At 40.0% G+C, this 19,739-nt stretch overlaps 1 protein-coding gene across 7 annotated transcripts in view; it reads right to left on the reverse strand.

Annotated features, from left to right (window-relative positions):
- Positions 1–19,739, reverse strand: part of LOC307268482 (pleckstrin homology domain-containing family A member 5-like) — a 227,767-nt gene that overhangs the window by 63,594 nt on the left and 144,434 nt on the right. For 6 of the 7 annotated variants that reach the window (XR_013845459.1, XM_080051130.1, XM_080051134.1 and 3 more), the window contains exons 5-7: positions 19,482–19,535; positions 9,235–9,388; positions 1,524–1,628 (exon numbers count right to left, since the gene is read on the reverse strand). Coding sequence is in view for 6 of the 7 variants with exons in the window: in XM_080051130.1 (XP_079907256.1) it covers positions 1,524–1,628; positions 9,235–9,388; positions 19,482–19,535 (313 nt within the window). In the remaining variant the exon portion in view is untranslated. The remainder of the gene's footprint in view (positions 1–1,523; positions 1,629–9,234; positions 9,389–19,481; positions 19,536–19,739) is intronic. The other variant, XM_080051133.1, reaches the window with a different exon arrangement.

A 19,739-nucleotide genomic window follows, 5' to 3' on the forward strand; every position in this document is an offset into this window, starting at 1 on the left:
ACTTTTTACTCTAGTGAGAATTGCTCATCACGTAAAAGATCTTTCAATAGTCATTCCTACATTAAATTGAAGCTTAAGGTGTTGGCTTGAAATGTGTACCCCTAACTTTTTCTATCTTATTGTAATAAAGAAGAAATTAATCATCAAAGACACCCTTACACATTGTGACAACCAACCCCATCAAGGGGTCAGTTGTCACACACTATGGGGTTGTTTTTCATAATGTTATCTTAATGGGAATAATCTTAAAAAGAAGGAAAGTAGAACTAAATTTGAAAGTTTAATTGCATTGTCAAGTTGACAAATAGGCCTACATAACTTACTGTAGCCTTGGCAGCTGGTCTAGTTTGGGATGCACTGTTTTTTTTTTGCCCTTTTTTCTTTTGCATGCTAGCTGCCTTTTCCTGCTCTATTCTTTCCTTCTCTGTGCCAGTGAGGATACAGGTTGACAACTTCTTTCGTTATTGGGTTCCTTTTCTGGCTGCAGCCTTTGGATAACATGTGACAACCAACCCCCCAAAAATGTGACGACCAACCCCAACTTGAATTTCTTGCTAGCATCAAGGCCAACAACCATCTGACAACCAATTAGCTTGCTAACCACAATCTAAACTATAGTTTACCCTTCACACTTTTTATGGGTAACAAGTGTTTTGTTATAAACCCATTGTGTAAAAGCCTAGAAGAAAAATACTGAGGAGCTAAATATTTTCAATTTGACACAAACAGTCCTCTCACCTCAAATTCAGCAGTCTAACTCCAAGGAAGATTATGATCCCAATTCTGGATATTTACATACCAAAATTTCACAGACAGCGCCTTCTGGTTCCAAGATATAACGATTGTGAAAACCAACCCATGTGACATATTACCCCGTTCTCCCCTACCCCTGCAGTAGGATGTGTGCTAAGTGCAATTTGCCAAGTGTACTTGCATAAAATCTGGTTGTTTTAGTCAAGATTATGCTAAAATATATTGTCCCCAACTATATGCAGTTTAAGCCTCTGTAAACCTGGTATAGTCAAATCAATATATGATATCAAGTTGGGTGTCTCAATAAACTTTAAAAAAAATCTGATTTGAAATTAAATGTTCATAAATATATTAAAACTTAGTTGAAAAAACAGCTTTTTACAGTCTAGAACGTTTGCCTGGACTGAAATAACATAGTTAGGAGAATTTATTGCATTTGGGTGGCTTTAAATTTGGTAAATTCCCGTTTATTCCCGTTAATTCCCAAAATTCCCGTTAATTCCCATAAATTCCCGTTAATTCCCATGGAAAGTTTCCAACTTTGAAAATTCCCGGAATTTTGCAACCCTAAGTGTAGTAAAAAGAAAAAGTATGTGATTTGGAATGCAGGGTATTCAAGGAGCAGTTAGCTTACCATACAACTTCAATTGACAACATCTAAGAAATATGTTCCACTAAGTAGTTGTTTGATCTGAAGTTTTCCACTATACCTGTCTGCTCTACGGTTCACATTAACTCATTCAACATTCCATAACCATTCCATTGAATACCTGTTTGTAAAGCCAGTTGCTCCTCACCGCTGGCGCATTGGGGTTCCTCTTTATAGAGTTGGACCTCTTTCCAAAGTTGTGGATTTTTTTGGAAGACCTAGAGGGCTGTTGGAATGACATGAATGGATAATAAACAAAAAACATTTTGTTAAAATATAATAGAGAACATTTTGAAATATATAGAGACGGCACATTCAGCTTTATAGTAATTGAAATGCACACTCCACAAGTCACACAAACAATAATGTATTTAACTCGGTGAAAAAATCTATTTTGCTTGTGTTTGATATCCGTCTTCTCCTAGAGAGAGAAGACAGCACAGAGAGAAGAATGAGCCAACCTATCAGCTTTCTTCCCTTGATCTCAATACAACCGTTTGACATGACATGTGTTTGTAAAGTAACACGCACAGCGGAGCTGCAGTGTTTCCAGCAGCTATAAAAAGCAACAACAGAGGCAGATGTATTCAGCTCATTAAACAAAGCATAATCCACTTCCCCCATACATAAATAATACATAATGAAATGCAGCACTGCAGCATAACAACCTCTGTAAAGTCAGCCATTAAGAACACCTTTATGAAACATAGGATGAAATTACTATTGAACCATTTATCCCAAGTTATCATAGCAATGTGCATCATAGACACTACGTGGACAAAAGTATTGGGCCAACCAGGTTTTGGAGCAACATGCTGCCATCCAGACAACGTCTATTTCAGGGACGTCCATTCTTATTAAAGCAATACAATACAGAGCCACATTCTGCACGTCTTAATACAGCTTGGCTTCATAGGAACAGAGTGCAGGTACTAGACTGGCCTGTCTACAGTCCATACCTGTCTCCTATTGAAATAATGTGGTGCATTATAAAGCACAAAACATCACAATGTTGAGCACAGAATGTTGAGCAACTGAAGTTGTATTTCAAGCAAGAATGGGAAATAAGTTTGCTTTCAAAATGTCAACAATTAATGTCCTCAGTTCCCAAACGCTTACTCAGTGTTGTTAAAAGAAAGGGTGATGCAACACAGCGGAAAACATGCCCCTGTCCCAACTTTTTTGAAAGGTGTTGCAATTTTCAAATAGTATATGGGAGAATGGGGTAAGTAGGCACACTTTTTACTCCAGTGAGAATTGCTCATCACCTAAGCATCTTTCAATAGTCATTCCTACATTAAATTGAAGCTTAAGATGTTGGCTTGAAATGTGTACCCCTCACTTTTTCTATCTTATTGTAATAAAGAAGAAATTCATCATCAAAGACACCCTTACACATTGTGACAACCAAGCCCATCAAGGGGTCGGTTGTCACACGCTATGGGGTTGTTTGTCACAATGTTATCTTCATGGGAATAATCTTAAAAAGAAGGCAAGAAAGCAGAACTAAATTTGAAAGTTGAATTGCATTGTAGCCTTGAATTGCACTGTAGCCTTGGCAGCTGGTCTAGTTTGGGATGCACTGGGTTGTTTTGATTTTGTTGCCCTTTTGTCATTTGCATACTAGCTGCCTTTTCTTGCTCTATTCTCTCCTTCTCTGGGGTGTCAGTGAGGATACAGCTTGACAATTTATTTCGTTATTGGGTTCCTTTTCTGGCTGCAGCCTTTGGATAATATGTGACAACCAACCCCCCAAAAAATGTGACGACCAACCCCAACTTGAATTTATTGCTAGAATCAAGGCCAACAACCATGTGACAACTAATTAGCTTGCTAACCACAATCTAAACTATAGTTTACCCTTCACACTTTTTATGGGTAACAAGTGTTTTCTTATAAACCCATTGTGTAAAAGCCTAGAAGAAAAATACTGAGGAGCTAAATATTTTCAATTTGACATGAAAAACACAAACAGTCCTCTCACCTCAAATGCAGCAGTCTAACTCCATGGAAGACTATGTAGGTGACCACTGATCCCAATTCTGGATATTTACATACCAACATTTCACAGACAGCGCCTTCTGGTTCCGAGATATAACAATTGTGAAAACCAACCCGTGTGACATATTACCCCGTTCTCCCCTATTTGTGTATAATTACAAAAAACAATAATGTTTATCAGTTTAAACAAATACATTTATTTGTACTGTTATTTATTGAATACATGTCTACATCACTCTAAATCTTGGTAATAATATTACATCAGAAAAGGAGAAAGTAGCAGATGGCTTAATGAACATTTTTCATCTGTTACCAGCAAGCTTGTGGATAAGCTACCTGGCCTGACTGGTCAATATGGTGAAAGCCATGTGCAAGATTATTACTCTTAGTTAGGGATTCAGACGGGTGGCTTCCTCTTTGAAAAGGTGTCTGAGGCACATGTTCTTGAGAAGCTCCAAAGGTTTGATTGCTCTAAAGCCACAGGACTAGACTCTATTCCATCACGGTTCCTAAGGGATGCTGCAGAGATCATTACCCCATGCATCACTCATATTGTAAACAGTTCTATAGAACAAGGGCATTTTCCCAATGATCTCAAGATTTCCAGAGTGATTCGGCTTTATAAGAAAGGGAGTAAACTGGACCCTGGCAACTATAGACCTGTCTCTATTCTGAGTAGTCTGTCAAAAATCATCGAAAAGGTAATTTTTGAACAAAACATACTTTATGAGTTCAATCTGGCTTCCGTAAATCTCATTCTGCAGATTCATGTTTACTGTTTCTAACTGATTTTATTAAAAAAGAGGTGGATAATGGTCACTTACAGGGACCACAATGGAAATAAGCCTTCGGGCTTTTTTGTGTCTATCCCTCCCTGGCTATTTTATGTATTTTAATGTGTGACAGAGTGCTGTTCATGTTTTTATATCAAAATGGTCAAATAAAATCATTGATTCATTCATAAAAGGATTAGGAGATTATCACATTCTATTTTATCCACATGTTGCATAACGTCCCAACTTTTTGGGAATTGGGGTTGTATAACACTCCAGAGAGGTGGTTTGAATGCTCCTGCTCCAGGCTTGGCATTGTGCCTGGTGATTGAAGGCTTGCATGCAGCTGCTCGTTACCATGGAAACCTGTCAAACTCTCTGTGCAGTTTTGGTGCTGGTGTTAAAGGAATAGTTCAACATTTCTTATTTTAAGCGTTTCGACTCACTGTCGGGCTTAAGAAAAAGCATCAGAAACCATTCCTGTAACTGTGCGTGAATTCTTTAATTACAAATGGACAAAGGTCTCTCATCCAGGTTATTTTAGCTCAAACACTGGTCGTCAAGGGGAGCAGGTCAAAAGATAAACTTTACGACATCACTAAAAGCTCCTGTGTGCTTGTTGGGACTTGTTTATTTACCATGTTATGTTGCTCTAACATTGACTTTTTAAATTAAATAACAGAAACAAAATGAACTTTTCATTGGCATTAAATGTTTTTAGATAGACCTGTATATGGTTATAAGTACGAAGTGAATTTATTTAACCCACATTTGCAACTTCATCTGCCATCGATAATCAATTGGATAAATATAGCCTGCACAGACTATCACACATTATTATAATTTATATTATTTTATTTTAATCTAATTATAATTATAAAAAATATAATTATAAATGTTTCAGGTTAGATAAATAAAAAGTAGAACTATTTAACTAAATGAAAAGGTAGTCCTTTATGTGGTACAGGCTAATAAAAATAAAGCAGTACAGGAGTAACTGTTAAAGTACATTTCCGATCAGAGTGACAGCTGACTGAAAAAATGAGTCAACAGGTTACTTCCCTCTGCTTTTGTGCAACCGAATCATGGCTAAAGAAAGCCAGGATAACCAACATATCCTGGCCTAATCCCTTATCTTGGTTTTGTGCAGTATGCCCCAGGTGGCTGAGTTGCTGTGGTTCCTCACAATTCCACTGTGCAATAATATCACTCAAGCCTGTTACATACTCCGGGAGAAGAAAGAACAAACTTCTCGCTGACAGAGCTGCGAGAACAAGAACGAAGTTCTTTCTGGTCTGGACATTTCATACTTCACCAGAACTCACGTGCTGAACTCCTCACCGCGGCACACGTCACGCGCAGTTACCATAGTAGCACCAGCTGATTTTCCTCATTAACTTTAAATTACGTCATTCTCTTCGCACAGCTCTGTCACGGAGAACTTTGTTCTTTCTTCTCTTGTTACCTTTAAAAAGACAAACGCTACATCTTTGTCACTGTGTCAGCTCCCCTTTGGCACATGTTTGTTAAGTGTCAGAACACAGGAAAACACACACAACCTCGTTATTTATACTGAAAAATATCCTCCCAATGTTATGTAACCCTTCAGCTTTTACTAAATACATTTTGCGTAGGCCGTGGGTCTGTTTGAAATTTTAGTCAGGCGAGGCACTGAGGCGGAAGCAGCTTGGTTATAAATAAAGACTTCTCATGAATACATGAAGATATGCCGTGTTACACTTTAGTTTGGCCCGTGTAAGCAGAATAACGGTACAAGCATCACTTATTGATGAGAGCACAGAACTTCCTGATTTGATCTACTCATGCATATTCATTCCCTGTGTGTTCGTGAAGGTTCCAGAGCATTTAGAAAACGGAATGCTCACTGACCTGTGTGCAGATTACACACTCAGTGAGGAGTCAGCATGTTACCATTAGAAAACGGCCCAGCAGCATGGCATTATGGGAGGAAAACAAAGCTAACCTGTCAGCAATGTTAGGGGGCTGCATTGGTGGCTTCATATTGATGTGCATCACTTAAAGGTGCACTATGTAACTTTGTGTGTGTGTCAGAGAAATGAACATTTTCTAAGGTATATTCTCATAACTGCATAAACAAACTTTCCTCACAGGGAAAATGTGATCCCTGGAACACTGTTTGAAGTGAGAAAGCTTCCTGAAAAGTTACTGTTTCACTGTTGTTGTTTACAGCAGCAGGGCCCACAGTTTGGTTTACAAACATATTATAGTTTGACGTTTGGTTCCAGGTTCCTCAAGATAATCTATTTTTGATAATTAATTGTTCAATACTAAGAATGACATGTAGGGCCAGGACAGCAACACAGTCAATCTAAGAAATACATATGGAGTAAACTTCTGTCATGTAGATGTTTGCTATGCAGTGCGTGTGTGCTGCATTCTTAACCTTAAAGGTGAAGTAAGTGATTTATTTATGTTAATATAAGTGTTAAATCGCTCTTTATTCATACAGTGATCACTTATATAGTGTGCGCGTTTCATAAAGCCGATCTCTCAGTCACACGCTCTGCATGTAATCGGCAAATAAACTTTTCTGGGATCCCACTACTGATAACCAATCAGAAGAGAGAACGCTACAAACCGGCACCCGTCTCACTGCCGGTGCACGTGCAGAGCAACAGATGGGTGAATGTGTATGCGCCTACAATGGCGGAGCAGGTAAAAATCCTTCTCAATGTCTGTTTTGATGGTTTTTATCATGTTTTATCACACTTACGGATTTGAGATGATGCTAGATAACTCGCTGCTTGAAGACCGCAGTGCATTAATGTGGGGACGAGGGAGGGGACTGCTAACTGCAGTCACTGACAGGAAGTTAGCTAAACTGACCATTCCGCTTACTGAACCTTTAAGATGGTCAATGATTGGATGGATTATGCAAAAAAAGTTGCTGGGTTAAAAAGCACATAGATGTCATTGTTCCAACATGCTTTAGGCTGATGGTTGGATAGTTACATCTGTTTTTAATGTTTAACATGTCTGTTTACATTTGAATGTTCACATATATGCACATATTTATATTGTTAACCACAGCATATCACATATACACATTTTTTCTTTAAATTATATTTAACATTATTCTATTACATTTACAGTGTCCTATTTCACTACAGTTATTATTGTTTTTATTTCCATGTAGAGTTTTCTATTTAATCTACATTTAATTGACTTTATTTTGCATTCAACTTTATATTTATATGGTGCAGCCTATCTCAACACATTCTGTGTCCTTGCACTATCTATCAGTTTATTTGTGTCTCAGGTGTTGCTCTCTTCACTTGTGTTTTTTCTTCTCCTATATCACATTGTTGAGAGAAGCCTGGGACTTAGAATACCATTGCCAATAACTGCTGCTGTAATTGTTGTGCATATGACTAATAAACAACCTTGACTCTCTTGGTGGTGGATTGGCCCTAGTTCGTCTGTGTCTCTGTACATGAAGTCAGATAAATCCATCAATGAATCAATGATGGCTTCACATGATGGGTGTGTATTAGGACGATGGTACAGTGTAGATAGTGTAGTACTGTGCAGCAGAAGTCTGTTAACCTTTATTTATACAGGTAATTTATACAGGTAATTCCCATTGAGACCGGAGAGTCTTTTATAAGGGAGACCTGTTCCCATTCTTACGTTACCATTCATACACCGATAGCAGGCTGACTATCGACATTCACACGAGGCAAGGTGGGTGAAGTGTCTTGTCCAAGGACACAACAACCATGACACAAATGGCAGGGTGGGGATCGAACCTCCAACCCTTCGATCATTAGCCGACCCGCTCTACCACCTGAGCCACAGTTGCCCCAAAGTCTAGCAAATATTACAAAATATGGAATGGTTATATGTCCAGATTCAAATGACTTTACTTTATTGGAACCTCACTAGCCTGGAAATCCAGACCCATATCTAGAACGATAGAGGGTCTGGCCACGATCAATAGACCTTCCCAACTCCAGGGGCGGCTCCTACGCGTGTATTTCAACTGCCACTGCACTCAGTTGGATAGCACTACAACCAATCAGAGCAATGAACAAGGTGACCTATTAAGCCACGTCCGTTTAGCAAACAGCAGGGTTAACTGTAAAATTAAACTTTTGCCGTGGTCGGTCGGAAAACAGAACATTCCTCTTATTTGCTAATGAAGAGTGCCGTCTTCCAAATCGCTAAGTGTCGAGGCGAAAGCCGTCTCAAACTCAAACAACATATCCACAGCCATCTCTGTTTAGTATATATCCATATCAGAAAGAAGGATTTGATTGGTAGCTCAGGATTTCTTGACATTAATGAGCTTCAATGGAGAGTGTCCAGACCAACAGGCGCAGCAAATTTAATTTGCCCGCACCTAGCGGCAGGTCTGGATTTCCAGGCTAGAACATCACCAGTTCTGCAGGCAACACCAAAGCACTGGAACAATTGTAAATGTTACCAGATGGTGAGAACGAGTAAAAAAAGAAAATAAATCAACCCAATACATCAGAAATGGAATATGGATGAAAATGAAACTATCCATCTCCCGTGGGTAGCTGAGTGGAGGGCTGCTCAGATAGTGAAGTCTGGCCCAGAGGGTTGGACTGAATGACAGAGCCATTTCAAAAACAACTAAACCTTTTGAAAATGGTAATATTTGTAACACTCCCAAATTGTTAGCCTCATAGCATAGTTGCCAAAATCATATTGACTCTACTCTACTTTTACTCTACATCTACTCTATTCTACATCTACTCTACTCTACGTCTACTTTACGCTACTCTACAACCCTTAAAATATGACTTAGGCAATTATGCTATTAGACTAACGAAAAGTAGATGTAAAGTAGAGTAGATGTAGAATAGAGTAGATGTAGAGTAAAAGTAGAGTAGAGTAAATATGATTTAGGCAATTGTGCTATTAGGCTAACGAAATGCTAGACTGACAGTGTTATCCATTTTAGCCACTGTCCGCTAATGATTCTTGGTCAGAATAGTGTTAATCTGAGCACTCAAGTGGTTAGCTTGAGATGCACGTCTGTGGACTGACCCGTGTGGATGAAGGGGTGGTGGCGTCTGGACTGTGGGGGAAGCTGCTGTAGTCTGAGCCTCCTGTGTAGTTTGACGCCTCACTCATGGTGCTCAGGGGACGCTCCTTCTGCTCACCACTGCTGCCCTGCTCTGAGGAAGACTTAGGAGCAGGCCTGAGAGGGAGACGGAGAGACAGAGAGAGAGAGCAGGAAAGATAGTGAGAGAGATGGAGAGAGAGAGAGAGACACAGAGAGAGAGACAGAAAGACAGAGAGAGAGAGGTCGTCAGATAGGCCTTCAACTATAGAAACTAAGTACAGCACCATGGAACACTTAATGTGGGACACTGAAGGCTAAACGATTGTTCTTTCAAGCACTGGTCAATTTTGAGATGTTTGTCTATATCTCCTATACAACCATCTTTAACGACCAATCGTTTATTTCAATACTCTAGAAAATCTCAACTTCTGCTTCACTTGCATCAAACTTACTTGCCATAATAATTCTTGGCACTATAAGAGAGATTTCTTAATACAGTATGTTCATTGTCTGATGTATGAGACATTTACTTCTTAAAAAGGAATTCAATTCTTACCCTATTCACCTGCAGTGTCTGGCCTTTAAAGGGGACAAAGCTTTACCCAAATGCAAGATATACACTGTATCCATGAAAACAACAGCATAAAGAATATCCCCATAAGGGGGTTCTGGTGGTTCATAACACCACACACAGAGAAGGAAAACAACATAGAAATAATAATTGTGAAGAAAGTGCACTGGGATAAGCAGAACTTGCAACACGTTCAAGGAGTTAACATTGTATGAATATCACCTTTGTTAAATGAGTTAATACGGTTCCAATAATGAATAAATATGTGCAGATGGATGTGTTGGCATGTGTGTGTATGTGTGTGTGTGTGTGTGTGTGTGTGTGTGTGTGCGTGCGTGTGTGTGTGTGCGTGTGTGTGGAGGAGGTGTTAATATTAACGGCAGGATCTACCTCCACAAAAATCAACTAGCCACGCCCCCCTATCTCATCAAGTTGAGCCCCTCTCTTGATGACACACTATCTTTGTTAGGGCCATTCAAGAGAGATAGAGATAGAGATAGAGAGAGAGAGATAGAGATAGAGATAGAGAGAGAGAGAGAGAGAGAGAGAGAGAGAGAGAGAGAGAGAGAGAGAGAGAGAGAGAGAGAGGCGTTGGTCCTATGAATCAGTGCCATTGTTCCCTGGGTTGTCACCTCTGATATATGCCTCAACATCTAACCAATTGAAATGAGCTGCCAGCTTGGCCTGACAAATTGAAGCAGCTTTGCCCCTAGTCAAGGAGAAGGACAACAGCTCATGTGAGGCTAAAGAAAAGTCCAAGGTCCCTCAGTGTGATTGGACCTATAGCGCTCAGTCACAACTTAATCTCTGCCTACAAAGTCAGCAGAACACAGGCCAGAACAGCTCCATGAAACACTCTGGCTGTGTTCGTAAAGCCATACTAACGTCCTCCCTCCTACATACTCAACATCTATATACTACATACTGTCTACTTAAAGATCGATTGTGTATGCGAGGTGTGTTGAAACATTCACACTGAAGTATACTCAAACAATAAAGAATTCATTTTTCTTATTATAAGATTCCTGCCGTTTAGAGGCTGTTTAGCGTATTACCGTCCTCCACAGGTTAGATATAGAACTAGATTTGTACATACAGTCCTGTGTTGTGCAAGAAATGCAGAAGTGTAAATAAAAAGACGCGAAATCTTCACGGAAGTTAGTACTCATCCGGGCAATTCTTGTATACCCAAACCGTCACATACTCAAATGAGTATGAGTAGGACGTCAGTATGGATTTCCGAACACAGCCACTGTCCAAGTTGGTATAGCATTGACCTCAGCTGTGGGGTAAACTGAGACAGACCAGAGAAATCAAGAGGGTAAACTGAACCACTTACTTTTTCCACTCTGAAACTACCATAACAACACATGTTGTAACAGTTAGAATCCTGACAGCTAGCTTGAAAACCAAATATTCCAAAACTAATGTCGGTCTAGTAACAGAATCATGGGGTTTGGTCAATCAAGCAAAAATGTTTTCAAAAGACTTGAAAGTAACTCTGATCCAATACAAACATAAAATTAATTTTCAATAATTAACATCCAAATGACAGAGAGACCAGTGAGATTAAAGCACAGTCTGGGGGTCAGAACACAGGACCCTTAGAGCCAGCTAGTGTCTGGGGGTCAGAGCAAAGGACAATCAGAACCAGCTAGAACAGCCTGGGACACAGGACTAGACCCAGCTGTCATTTTCCATCTTTTGAGTCTTTGATTAATGTTTTTCTGCATTTGTTTTATTGGGATCATTCATAGAATAAAGACATATTACTTAGAGTATATTGATGTTAAATGTCACTCTCCTGTCACCCACATACATACGTGCCAAACCATGCCCTTGCTGTCACCTCTTCAACCATTCAACCCCCACCTATGGCCCGCCTTGTCTTTTGTCTTCTTCAAACTAGTCTCCTTGCTACCTCAAATATAATCGGATTCATTAAAAGAGGGCACAGACACTGTCTCACTTTACCCCACATCATTTGTCTCACTTTACCCCACTGCCACAATTTGAGAAAAAACTACCTCTCTCAGAAATTCAGGCTCATCTTCAGTTATCATCATCACATGGTTTCATATGTTGGTAGTTCATCAACATGTATGATAGAAAATGTTCTACCTGAATCAATTTGCTTTGGCAAGTTGACAGTAAGAAGTGTTCCATTGCCTAGATACAGGGGGTGTCTCACATTACCCCGTTCTCCCCTACGGAGGAAAAAGAAGTTGAAATATTTTTTTTATGTTTCTATCGGAGTGAAGATGAAGCTGATAAAAAACATGTTCTCCCTGCGACTGTCCCACACTGTGGATCAGATTAAGAGCTGAAGCAATGGGTCCTGGCTGAAACATAGACGTCTCTATCTCTCCCTTAATACCCTCATCACATTCCTATGTCATCTTTTCTACCGCACAGCTTCCATCTTCAAAAAAATGATGAGATGATCACCATTATACCCCATCATTTACCATACTGGACCAAAGTCCTGGACGTTATTCAAATTGACGGTCCAGAAGGAATGTTGTTTGCAGGCAAAGTGTTTTAAAGCCTTGCAGAACAGTAGCAGTCTGTCTGTTGGTATACGTCAGCCTACTCAGCAACATTCAGCTCCCCCGCAAGCCAAGAAGAAATGACCAACTCTGCAAATAAAATGTTTACTAAAGTTTATTTTAATTTTTTTTAAAGATTATTTTTTGACATGTTCAAGCTTTATTAGAATTGAAATGGGGAGACAGAGAGAGAGAGGGGGGATGACCTGCAGTAAAGGTCTATGGGTAGGATTTGAACCCACAACCACTGTAATGAAGGCCGGAGCCAATATGGTACGCGCTCTATCCACTACAGCTACACCACCGGAGCAAAATGTTTACTAAAGTTACATATGAAATGGAAACATACTTTTGATGGGACGTCAATAGATGGAATACATGAGTTTGTTTTTCAATGTGAAATGACTACTTGATAGGGAGATGCATTTATCAGAGGATCAGGGACCCCACAGTCATGAATAAAAAAAAAAGGAAATCTGTAGAGCATTTGATGGTCACAGCAGTTATCCCTCCCTCCGTTTGGCAAACACCCTTAAATAAAGTTTACTTGTCACATTTACTACCTTGCTCTTAATAAGGGTAAATAACTAATATTAGTTCAAGGGGAATAGGAGATGCAGTGGTGAACTGAAGTCACTAGTGATTGAAGACTTAGAGCACCTTTTATTGACTTGTGGCAGCATTCCATTTCCCACACAGGATTCCATTGTAGCTAAAGCAGGCCTGTTGTTCTAATGTCAATGGATTCTTTTTTTATTTGGGATTTTATAATTATTATTATTATTCTATATTTATACATAACTATGTAGTAATTACTAAAAAAATTAAAAAAAACCCATGTAGTAGTTACTATATTGGCATATAGTAGTTACTGCATAACTATGTAGTAGTTACTACAATTGTGTGTACCTTATTGTAAAGTTTTAGGTATTTTAGTTCCTACTTATTTATTTACTTATTATTACATGATTGTTAGAATGTATTGTTAGGTTATACCTTGTTGCATAAAGCACATATCCTAAAACTCGTTTATTTCATGTTTCTTTCTAAATTGGAGCAACTGTACACAGCAACTTATTACTTACAATCTAGAATGTTATATATTGTTTTATCTTATCGTTCCAACTGCACTGCATTTTGATTCTGATGTATGTCTTGCATATATCAGAACTGACCATAAAAGACTTTGACTTTGACTTGAAAAAAAACTAAAAAAAACTAGGGCTGTCAATAGAACGCGTTAATTTCGATTAATTAATCACAGAAAAATTAACGCAATTAAAAAAATTAACCGCACTTCTATGTTGCCCTTTGACCCGGTGCAAAAGAGGTGAGGCGATAGCGGAGCTGCACCTGTAGCTTGCTGACACGGCCCGCACGGGATTAAAGAGTAAAGAAAGAAGCATAGAGAGGGACGTTTTATGGGAAGCTCCGGGCAAATAAGCATGAAGGTAGGAATACGTCTTATGTTATTCTCCGCAGTGTCTGTGCATTATTGATTTAGTGGGTGCCTAATTAACAATAGGTTCAAAACAGCATCTCTCAATCTTCCTCTGTGTCTCACTTTTGTTTGCTAGCTGCGATCGTCTCCTTCAAACGGACACCCGCCCCCTCTCACTCTTCCAAGCATATGTCTGTCTTTTTTCCTCCTGTGTGTGTGTATGTGTGTGTGTAGGTGGGTGTGTGTGTGTGTGTGTGTCAATATTTTTGGCTTTGAGAAGGACGGTGAATGAGTCGGCATAGGCTATGCGCACCGCACGCTGTCTGTTGTGGGAGATAGATAAATTTTTTTAATCGCTTGAAAGCCCTAAAAAAACGTAACAAACCCAATTTCCCCCCACAGATCAATAAAGTGTTTATGATTCATAAATCATAATGATGAAGGTCCCATACACCCGCCACATTAATATCCATCAGGCACATGTGACACAAGGGAAGAAGGCTCTTCAGAAAGTCAGACATGAAACCTACCAAAGAGCAATAGCCTACACATGACCAACCAGTGGAATGAAACACTCCTGAGGTCTCAGTGGAGGCCACATATGATGGCACCCAGCTGCAGGGTATTATACTGTACTCTATGCTGGAGTGACATGTGTCCACACTGCTACGTGTTTAAACCTACAGGACACCCACAGTGTGAGCGCCAACACACTGTCTGTCTATTCACAGCATCCTGGCAACCTTACTGACTGGAGGAGCTGAGAAATACTGAGCTCAGTCAGAATACATTCATTGTGAAATATTTTTCAGTTGAGCTGGCGCAATCACAGATACCAGTGTCAATGGTGCATGCGTGTGTGTGTGTGTGTGTGTGTGTGTGTGTGCGTTGCTGCTAGCTTTAGACTGAAATGAGTACGCTGTCAACAATATGTCCGACCTGCCTTTGTTTGTTTGTAACAAACCAAAGACAACGCCTCTGAGTTATCATTGGAAGCGTCCACTAGCCCTCCCCACTATCTTTCCCTTGCAGTTATTTTGCTAGCCTTTCTGAACCTCTCTACTCTACAAAGCTCTTTCATCAGCTGCTCTGTTTATTCACTCCAGTGACTTGCTGATGAACACAGTTTGTGTAAGTGCTGCTAGTGCAGGCTGTTACTCAGCCTTCCATCAGGAGCACAGAGGCCTGTTTCAGGTAGGTGGTTTTGAGGCAACCCAGAGTTTGTTCGCTCTGAGTTGGTGGAAACTCTGGGTTTTCAGTTTCAGGAAGCAGGTTCAGCGCAACCGAGAGTCAGTTACTGCGGCAACATACGCCGTGGGTCTAACCTGCTCGGGAGGTGGTTAGACCTACCCTGAGTTTGTTTTCACTTTACAATATTGTATGCTTTTTAACGTCTGTGTCACTAAACAGATTTATGTCAGGTGGAGTCATGTAACCATGCGGCTGCACGCGATCGTTACTGTTCACTTGTGCGATCCTAAAGTCACAGACGAGCCTCGTTAAATAGCCTAATATGAATATAAAAATTATATAATAATTTAAACTGTGATCACTTGAGGAAAATGGATCTGGTAATAAATCAATCAGGCTCTTCAATGGAAACTGTCACCTAATGTGTCTGACGCTGATGTCTTTCAATCCCCATTTAAAAGAAGCGACAGTCTGTTTACTGTACAGTATTAGGCTATAGCTTGCCAACATATTAACCAGCGAATATAAAACACTGTCAGCAATGCTGTGCCGCGCCAGCTTAATACTTTACTGCTGATATGCGTAACTTTTTAAAATAGACTATGGCTTCTCATACGGAAGCAAAATGATTCTCTTGACAAAAAATGTTTGCTCTGTTTTTTTCTGAATTGCAGAGGAGATTAGATCAGAGTTATTAGACAATATCCCCGTTAATTCTTCTCCATACCATAAACCCATTCGTTAATAATTCTAACCCTATAGTGGGAGGAGCGGAGATTTTTTTTTCTTTTCTTTTTTGAGAAGTGGAGAAGTGGGAGGATCAATCATTTGTTTCTTCTGTTTCCATGGTGAATCATGTTATCATCGATCCATTGACGATGGCTTTTACGCACACGCTCCACCCAGAGTGAACACGCTCAGAGTTGATTAACCCAACGCTGATCCACTGTTCTGTAACCGAAAACCCAGAGTTGCTCGTCAACCCTGCGCTCTGAGTTGACCAACTCATAGCACAGGATTTAACTCAGAGTATGTAAAACCAGCTACCTGAAACAGGCCTCAGAGCTCTGCTTAGAAAGAAAAGAGAAGCAGCTGTTAGTCTTCCTGACTGGGCTCTCTGTTATACTATCTTTATATCTGCTTTCCATCAAAGGGATTCACATTTGTCGCAGCCGTTTTAATGAAGCTATTGATTTTCTGTTTACAAAGATGTCTGACTTGTTTATGAAAATAGAAATGTTGAAATGAAAGCTACATTTTGAATAGTTTATTTAGCATATTATATACACTGTTTATGCCAACACTGCTATGTTTTTTGCTACCTCTAGGGGTCTGTGGGCGGGCTTTCCGCACCGCCCAGGTATTTAGGCAGGTGTGTGTTTGTCATGATGAAAACTAAATGTCAAGGGAAAGAGGCGGTGGTTTAAAAAAGGATTTTCTCAGCCCCAAAGCGCTTTACATATCTTACCACATTCACCCATTCATACACACACTCATACACCGATGGCAGTAGCTGCCATGCAAGGCGCTCTCTGAACCATCAGGAGCAATTTGGGGTTCAGTGTCTTGCTCAGGGACACTTCGACGTGTGGCGGGGAGACGGGGGATCGAAACTCCGACCCTGAACTCCAGAGGCGAGCTCCCTACCCACTTCGCCACTGTCGCCCCGGGTATAAGTAAGTAAGTAAGTAAACTGTATTTATAAAAGCACATTTATGACAGTTTGCACTGTCCAAAGTGCTGTACATAGTGCATTCAGTAGGTAAACAATGAAGGTAAAATAACAATAACCAAAATAAAAGACGTAAAGCCCATACATCCACATAAACACAGATAGTAGTGCAGAGGTAATATAGTTAATGGGGAGGAAACACCAGGGTGTACATATGGGTTTTGAGCCTTGATTTAAAGGCAGAAATGTAGGGGAATCACATTTGTCAGGTGGCAGTTGGTTCCACAAGCACGGAGCAACTAGTGCAAAGTACATTTCTGAGAGTTGTGCCAGTGGCATGGCTGTATACGCTGGTCACCAAAAGAAAGTGATTGTCTACAGTAGCTCAGAAGAGAGTGACATCTCAATTCCACTTAACGACACCACTGATGAGAGTTCAGATGGCCAGAAAGATGATGATGGTGACTTTGTCATTGTGAGCTTTGCAGGTAAAACCATTAGATCTGCTAGGCCTTGTTTAAGACAATTGTCCTTCAATCTTTGTCAACTATTTACTTTATTTACTTTAAATACACCTTAAATAAGTAATTGTCTTATGGATTTGTCTTGCATTACAGTTTATGAGATATATATCAATGGCACAATTCACCCCATGGTATTCTCTCCAACCGCACAACTTACACCACACCGGGGGCAAGTTGTGCATCAAGACAATTTTTTTTCCGAAAGCTATATTTCTTCAACAGTTTATTCCAGATCCAAAGTTTTTATTGCCAGGGATGCACAACACCCTGAAATATATGTACACATTTGAGTTGGAGACTTTACTGTCAAGGCCTTACTTTAAAGTCACTTTGAGTGAAAAGTTGCACAACTTAGGCCACTCTCCCCTATATATATTTTTTTTTTGGCATTTTTTTTAATGCTTTATTGATAGTGTAGAGACAGATGTGAAATGGGGCAGAGAGGGGAGTGAAATGCAGAGAATGACCGCGGGCTGGAATCGAACCCGGGTCCGCTGCTGGCCGAAGCCCATGGGGGGGGGGACGCCCTACCAACTGAGCTAAGGGCGCCCCTTTATTGAAAACCAACAATGTTAAGAAAGAAAACCATCGCAGGACTGTATCCAAGTAAGGAAAACACAGAGCACTGACTCAATGGTCAGATGGGGATTGGAATAGTATAGAAACTCAATCTGGAACATCTGAGACTAGAGTCTACTTATAGATCAAGGGAAAATAAAAAGTGACTCTTTCTAATAGAATGGGCACTAGCATAAATACAACATGTATTACTGATAAAAGACAGACAGACCACTGACTCTACATGACACCACTACTCCCAAAGTGAAAAAAGTATACTTACTTATGCTTCATTCTTACTAAAATAGACTTCAGTAAGGGCTTTTTATTCATCAAAAGTATACTAATAGTTTACTATGTATTAGCATTTAAAAAATAGACTTCAGTAAAGGTTTTTAATCATCAATAGCATACTATTTATACAGGTAAGTCCCATTTTCAAGGGAGACCTGTTTCCAGTCCTACGTTAACATCCACACACAGCAGGCCAACTATCAGCAGCAATTGAAGATTCACTTGGACATGTAGCAGGACGGGGGATCACTTGGGTCCTCTTCATGTCTGGGCTGAACGGTGTTAGCATTAGCTGTGAGAATGACTTTATGTTATTTACTTCTTTTATGACCTCATCGACGAGCCACAGTTCAAGACTGTATAAAGATTATGCTGGTAGGAAATACTAGGCCTCGACTTGTTAAACCTTGTCATTCAACAAGAAAAAACCTATGTGAGAGTGTGTGCGTGCGTGCTCAGTCTTAATCATTTTAATCATTTTAATCATTTTAGAGGTGATACAAACCACTGCTGAAGGGAAAGGGGATTTAAGTTGATGGCAACCAAAGAAAAGCTAGTTCTATTGAATTGAACATAAGGTTATTATTCACAAAGAAAGACACAGCTTCCCCCTGCTGTAACCTGCTGTAAACTAGAGACACACACTCATGGCGTTTCACATTAATCATGTGACATGTAATATCTGCATTAGTGTTCCAGCACTGAAACAGTCAGTGTAAGCCAGATACACACAGACAAGAAGAAGAATTATTCTCAGACATATGAATGGAGCCACGAATCACAGATTAATAGAGTTAGTAAGACTGGGAGAAGGTTCCTGTCATTGTGGATCAGTGTGTTATACATTGCTTGTGTGGTGGGGGTTTCACCTATTAGAACAGATTAAAGGTGGAGTCAGCCATTGTGGAGAATGTTTGTGGAAAACACTTTTTGTCAAATCAGTGAATATCTCCCTCACAATCTGCTTCTTGTCCGTACTGTGTGTACACCGCAAATAAATCTGGTGTTAATACACAGCCCAGGCTCTGTAAATGGACCTGTTTACATGCTACGGTGGTGGGCCCCATTTGTCTACATTCCCTTTGTTTACGAACCAGTTTACAGAGCCTATGCTAACTTTAACTTAACTTTAACTTTAGTGTGAGGCTGATGTGTTTTGTGCCTGTGGCTTTGTTCATGTTGTGAGTGGCTGTCAACACAAACCACCAGCTACACAGTAAATAAAATGGAGCCCGGACTCTCTTTAGAAGTCTTGGCTACTGTAGTGCACCCTTCCAGATATAGAAGAGTTCTTTGAAATACTAACAACACATTTTGCATGCAAGAGCTTGCGGTTTTAGTCACTTGCAAATAGCAAACTAGTATTGAGGAGCATGAAGCAGGCTGATAGGGAAGCTGAAGCCACAGTTCTGTGGGGGGGATGGTTACCTGGGGAGAGCCTCTAGGGGGGTGTCTGGGTGGACAAGCCTTTCACAAGTCACACTGGAACACAGCCAGGGAGGGAGGGGGGAGAAAATAATAAGAAGGTCAAATAAAGGACTTTGATATGGAATGCAGTCATGCTACATGTATGAAATGAGTAATGACACAAATGAAAACATTCAGAATAATACAATAAAAGAGTAAAGACAAAATAAAAGCTGAATATAAAAGGTGAGGTGATTTGTCAAAAGAGATTTTCCATGT

This window comes from Ammodytes marinus (genome assembly GCF_949987685.1).
Source record: "Ammodytes marinus genome assembly, chromosome: 22".
In the NCBI taxonomy this organism is placed as follows: Eukaryota; Metazoa; Chordata; class Actinopteri; order Uranoscopiformes; family Ammodytidae; genus Ammodytes; species Ammodytes marinus.